The sequence below is a fragment of the Hippocampus zosterae genome, chromosome 6, assembly GCF_025434085.1.
Source record: "Hippocampus zosterae strain Florida chromosome 6, ASM2543408v3, whole genome shotgun sequence".
NCBI classification, from domain to species: Eukaryota; Metazoa; Chordata; class Actinopteri; order Syngnathiformes; family Syngnathidae; genus Hippocampus; species Hippocampus zosterae.
The window spans coordinates 16,908,901-16,915,292 of NC_067456.1; the positions used below are offsets into that span (position 1 = coordinate 16,908,901).

At 37.5% G+C, this 6,392-nt stretch overlaps 1 protein-coding gene across 1 annotated transcript; it reads right to left on the bottom strand.

Moving 5' to 3' along the window:
* Positions 1–592: 592 nt before the first annotated feature.
* tmem230b (transmembrane protein 230b) lies at positions 593–4,114 on the bottom strand. Its single transcript, XM_052067508.1, has 3 exons — positions 3,833–4,114; positions 1,863–1,985; positions 593–1,769 (listed from the first exon to the last, which is right to left on the bottom strand). The coding sequence occupies exons 1-3, from the start codon at positions 3,923–3,925 to the stop codon at positions 1,629–1,631; spliced, it is 357 nt and encodes a 118-aa protein (XP_051923468.1). The 5' UTR covers positions 3,926–4,114; the 3' UTR covers positions 593–1,628.
* Between the last annotated feature and the right edge of the window lie 2,278 nt (positions 4,115–6,392).

The window sequence follows — 6,392 nt, forward strand, 5'->3', positions numbered from 1 at the left end:
AATATCAATAATGCATTAAAAATATCATATTTACTGCCATAACAGTTTTCATTTATTTAGCACAACGAAAAAAGCATGTCTACACATGAAATAGTTTGCCTTTTATTAACTTTCATTCTGCTTATAATGAGGGGGGAAATAACTTTAGCACAGGCCTTCATGTCATCAAAACGTGGTTCCATAGCTTTGCCATAATAAAATTTAAAAATGCTAAATTGTAAATTAGCTAATACAGGTAGTTGCAACTGAAAAAATATGCCTTACCTGTATATGTTTTTCTGACTAGCGATTTTTTTTAACTCCAGGAGCTCAGTTTTTAGGCGAGCACAAGACAACAGATTTACCAACAATCATTAATGTTGCAGATATCAAACATTCAAAGTAAGGCAATAGATGGGGAATATCTTGCATCTCCATTTCTGCTGTGTCAATGTCATAAATGCTTCCTAGTTTCAAATTCTAGTCTTTTTTTTCTGTCCTCAAGATTCCAATTATTCAATCAAAATACACATCTATTTTTTTCATCATGTTGCCATCCACGGAAGCCAAAATAAATGAGGGTATTTTGACAAAGGAATTTGAAATCACAAACATCAGTTTTCAAATTTAGTAGTTCAAGTAAAAAGCGTTCAGAAAAAAAACCCTCAAATAGATGAGCTGAAAAATCTACTGAAGTACAGTAGATAAGTATTTACTTATCCTACCACAGCTAATTTAAAAGGCTTGATCCCTTCTAAGGCTCCGCTTAGCCCATGGTATCTCTGATAGTGTCAGGTGCATAATGGTGGGGGAGCTCAGAGAGGTAAGGTGGGGCGAGGCCATTTAAAGATTTGAAAACAAATAATAGCACCCTGCCCCTCTGCACTGTGAGGCCGACGTACTAACCAGTCGACCACCGTGCTGCCACAGCTAATTTGTACAAAGCAAAATGTCACATTCCCATGTTCATGCAGTAGTAAAGTCATAACTACAGTAAACACGAGTATGAAAAAGACTTCTATGTCATAAATATCAAGCAATTTAGTTGCTTCTACTACACTATTATTAATTATATTATAAATTCTATTATAAAGATGGTTTACAATAAACATTACTATTTTTAATATTACATTCCTCAACTCAACTATATTTATAGAGCACTTTCAAACAGCCATGGCTACATACAAAGTGCTGTACATGGAGCAACTATCATATATGCAACGATAAAGCAATAAATCAGTAACAAAGACGGTAGAAAGCCCCCGAACAGTAAAACTAAGATCAAGTCTGAGTCATGCTGAGTCCAATGCCAAATAATACAAGTGATTTTTTTTCTGCACAGCCGTTTTGTATTGTGGAAAAAAAGTTAATCCAAGTAAATAATTTCAGATAGGCCACATAAAAAGACTGCTACATGAATTAATGAATCAACAATAAACCACAAATTGGAGCTGCACTGCTTTACTGAGAAACAATACATTTACACTTAAGACTATATTTGCTTGCCATCAGTATGGGAACAATATGAGAAAACAGGCTTATTTAAAAAAAAAAAAAGACATTCATCAAAGTACGTAAATTAAATTATTTTCATGGAGGGATATGTATCGGAAATATGAGGACTTCATTATGCGTCAAGGAAAATTGATTTAGTCATCGAAGTCAGGGATGTCGTCATAGGAGTATCCAGGGTATCCTTTTGATGCATAATAAGCTATTCGCAAGTGGTAAATTCCAGGAAGAAAAACAAGGATTCCTATGACCAGGACTGGAATGGTTCGGTCAGAGTGCTGAAAGGGATTGCAAAAAACGTGTCAGTGTACGAGTGGCATTTTGAAAGTCATCATTGAAAAATTATGCACGATGAAAAGCCTTTTACACACGGTCACTCCAAAATATCCGGCCAGGAGAAGAGAACCGATGATGATTAACAGAGAGCCAATCAAGAACAGGACTGCAGCGAGCGCGATGGCTTTGTACGGGACTTTGGGTGGACTTCTTTTGAACTGTAACCCAAGAACATAGAATGAATTACACTGTTCACATTCATACTTTCAACGCAAGTCAACTTTTTGAGCCATGGGATTTTAATGTACATTATGGTGGTCTGCATGCGTGTGGTCTGGTTCTTTGTCGGTGTGTAAAGAGAGCGAAGTGCTTGTATGATAATGTATCACGTCAGTTGTCCCGTTAGTTTGATTTTAAAATGAAAATGCCTTGTGTTATAGGCCACATCAAAAAGGATTCTGAACTTTTGTTTATTTCGTTATTTTAACGGCAGCAAAAATTTGTATTTTTGTTGTGAATTTGAAAATAAGGTCAGTTTTCATGCATATTAAAACTTTAAAATATATATATTTTTAAATGCGCTGCACCATATTTATCGAACATGTGACAGTATAACTTGGATAGAGACGTCACACGTGACACGCACAATTATTGATAACGCCTAAGCAAATGCTTCGAGCATTGATCCTAAAAGGATCATGCTGCATCATTTGGCAGCAACATGACCAAATAGGCCTCAGACGAGGGCGTTCAAGTCCTGCAATGTTGTGTTCTCAGGCAGGAAATAAGTCAGAGGCAAGCTGGCTGCCAGAACAAGTGTTCAAAACAGGCATAACGTGCTGACAGCCCTGCCTCCCAAAGAAAAATCATAACGTGGACATCAGTGCCTTGTTAAAATTTTATTTTGAAATTTTGGAAAATGACCACCAAGATGAAACACTTGTAATGTCAAGTCTGTGATTAGCTGCCAATATGGATGCCCCCATTTGTTCAAAAATGTTGCCAAAAACATGTAAGAAGTTAATATAGTAGTGTATTTCTTGGCTTTTAGGCACTTTTTGGCAAATGTGTGCACTTCTGTGGGCATATGTGACTTTGAGCAGCATGTAATTGCTTGTGCGCTAGGGCATGTTTGTACACTTGCTCGTGCTTCTAAGTTCAGGCAACACTTTTTGGGGCTTGTAGAAGAGTTAATACCTGTTTAAAGCGGTAAAAGACTTCAAAACATGGAAACGTTAATGCCCGTTTGCCCCGACCATTGGACAAGAGGTGGACACTGTTTAGCAGTAAATTATTGTGATTTAACACGTTTGTTCTTATTGAATGCTTAAACTTTGGATAATTATTGTGCAGTAATGCACAAATACAGAGAGCACATTCTAATGGGCAGATTTTCTTTTATTTATTTTTACGAACTGTATATTTAAGTTTACATTTCCATGTCTTGGTTTTGTACTTCAATGCAGTGTGTGAATATGACATACTTTCAATATTTAATTTGTATACATTTTTATTTCTATGCATGTGGCAAGCTGCCATCTGTTGAGTTCAAATAAATGCCAAATGTTATAAATTATATAGTTTTTTTATTACAAACTTATTTTCCAGTGTAAATAGAACATAGTGGGGAAAAATAATTGCTGAGAAACTAAATACATTTACAAGGAAGTAATTGAATTTGTGTCTCAATTACGTCTTGGAAGATGTGATTTGTGATGATAACTCATTGCCTTTTTAAAGTACGGTTACATGCCCAACACTGGTAGCCTGTGTGGGCTAAGTCCCTATGTCAGAAATGAAATCAGGCATCAGCCATAACATGCTTCCTTTTTAGATGCTCGTTTATCACCGTCGTGCTGTCATAGAAGTGAAGCTCATATTGTATTAAGTGTTTTTGGATGACCTTTTTACATGGCATTTGAAATCAAATTACACTGTTAGCATGGCCGAAACAAGACTTCGACGTCACTGCATTAGTCTAACGGCGACCCAGAAACTTTGAAATTATAAAATAAGACCAAAAAAACCCCGATTGATAAAGTATTGTCTGGGCCGGTCGTCTTACCTGCAAATCAATGTAGCCGTCGTCATGAATGGCTAACCTGGAGTACTTCACTTTACTGGCAGGAACGCCATTCACAACGCTACGAGCTGGCATCTTTGGTTTGCTACTGTCACCTTGCTTAATCGTGCCGGGTCTAAAAGAACACTAATAACACCGTGGCCATTCTTCAGTGGATAAACTAGCGGCAAATAATTGAATAAAGACCAAAGAAAAACGTGAGATTATGTGACTGTCACGTCCGTTCTTCTCGCGCGGCACTTCCTTGTTTTCAGTGCGCATGCGCAGGATGCATTGCGTCGCCAAGGTTGTTGTTGAAAAATATATTTTTACAAATGTCAATAATGATGATTAAAAATAAAATCTACATTTTAAACACGTCCACGTGTACAATACATTCACCTAAAAATAACATTTCCCCATTCTACAAGCTACACTTTTCCAGTTTAACCGCGAGAGTACGCTGTCGAGTCTTCAGCAATACTGTAATGACAAGAAGCCACAATGCGCCACATCCTCACAGAAACTGTGTGAGGATTTATATTTGTGCATGCTCATTTCCGCAGAGACAGGTCTCTGCTCAGCTTTGTTATCTCAATAGTCTCAGTCTCACAAGATAACGTTTCTGTCCAGGCTGTGGGCTTGCTAATAAATCACATGACAGATAATGATATTCCAGAGATTGTGTCTGCATGCTGTTTCGAGGGAAACAGATGCGAATATTGTAGGATCACCGGTGACGTAAATTTTTTGAAATTCTATACATGTTTTTCTTCATATTGCATGAAAATGCAGATTATGCAGATGAATCTTAATCATTAGAATATCGTTACCCATTTTATCATTTCAGTGGTTCCGTTCAAATGTGCAACTCATGATAGCACATTCATTGTGAAAATAATTTTCAGGTCATTTTGTTCCTTGAAATATCTGTATGTTCGTTTCTTACATAATATTCTATTTTCTTGAGGGTTTCATGACATACCGGTCAAGAAAATAGAATATTATATATATAAACCGGTATTTCACAATGTGAACTGAATATATGTAATCCATAAATTTCCCTTTTAATTAAACTACTGACATAAATTAAATATCACAAGCCACAGCAAATCATCGTGGTATAGTGGATTCGTGACCGAATCAATTTTGATCTGTTTTGTTTGAAAGAAATCTTCTGATTTTAGTACATCGACATTGCTCTGATCATACCTAAAAATAGCCAGTGGTATAATGTTCAATAAAGCACATAAAAAATACAATTGGCACAATTCTTGTCACATAATCTATTCATCCGTCCATTTACAACACTCATGAACAATGAGCTGCTGGAGCCTATCCTAGCTGACTTCAGGTAGATTACACCCTGAACTGGTCGCCAGTAAGTCACAGGGCACATATAGAGACAAACAGCCATTCACACCCACATCCACACCATCACTGAGTGGGAACCTACCCCACGCTGCCCACTCACAAGTCAGGCGAGTGTACCACTACACCAGAGAGGAATCCAAAATTTTTCTTTTAGGGCCGCATACAAAATAAAGGAATAATGAAAGGGCCACCAATTTTTGAAACACGCTTAAGTCAGTCAACAAAACAATTACTGTATATATTATTTGTATTGTCTAGTTAATTTCATCAGCTTTCTATTGAAGGTGTTAAGGCAAATAGTTGAGGAGTTTTCCAAGTTTTTGGGGTGGACAACAGCCATCTATCTCACAGACTAGATCCAACACTGTGCTAGACAGCAGCCAAATTATGTTATTCTTTCAATCATAAATGGTTCATTTGTATCTTCAAATTTGGAGATAAGTTTTACTTTACAACTATTTTTCCTGACAATCTCACTCTGCCCACCTTCACCTTTTTAAACTAATCTTGCGGCCCATGTCAAATGTAATTTATGGGGGGCGGGGGGGGGGGGGGGCGGTTGTTGTTTTGGATTTTTTTGTCATATCGCGGGCCACTGAAAAATGGATGGCGGTTCGCAAATGGCCCGGGCTATAGTTTGGACATCATGCACTACACCATCAGCGTCACGTCACATAATTAAAGCTATGAATAATTAAAGCCATTGTGGTCGGTGTAGCATTGACTCTGCTACCCCCACCTACCTTTGCCCTGCTCGTGTTAGAAAATTGGTCTGTCACATAGACAAATATAGACACTGCTGTAGGCATAATTCAGATTGCTGCCTTGCCCTACAGGGGCCTTCATAATGATCCGAGCTCTCTGACAGGTCTGCAGTCAATGATGAATGTCCACAGTTTGTAAATAATAATAATACATTTTATTTGAAAGAGCTTTTCATCACACTCAAAGACACTTTACAAGAGCTTAAAACACAGGATAAAAATGTGCATTTAAAACAAGCATACATAATTTACAAAAGCACATTTAGATGAACAAAAGAAAAATGGGTAAAAGAGATTAAAAGGTATTAAAAGCATTGCGGAACAGGTGAGTTTTAAGGGATGATTTGAAGGATTGGAGGCGAGTACAGTTGCGGATGTGTTGTGGTAGAGCGTTCCAGAGGGTGGTGGCGGCAACAGAGAAGGCT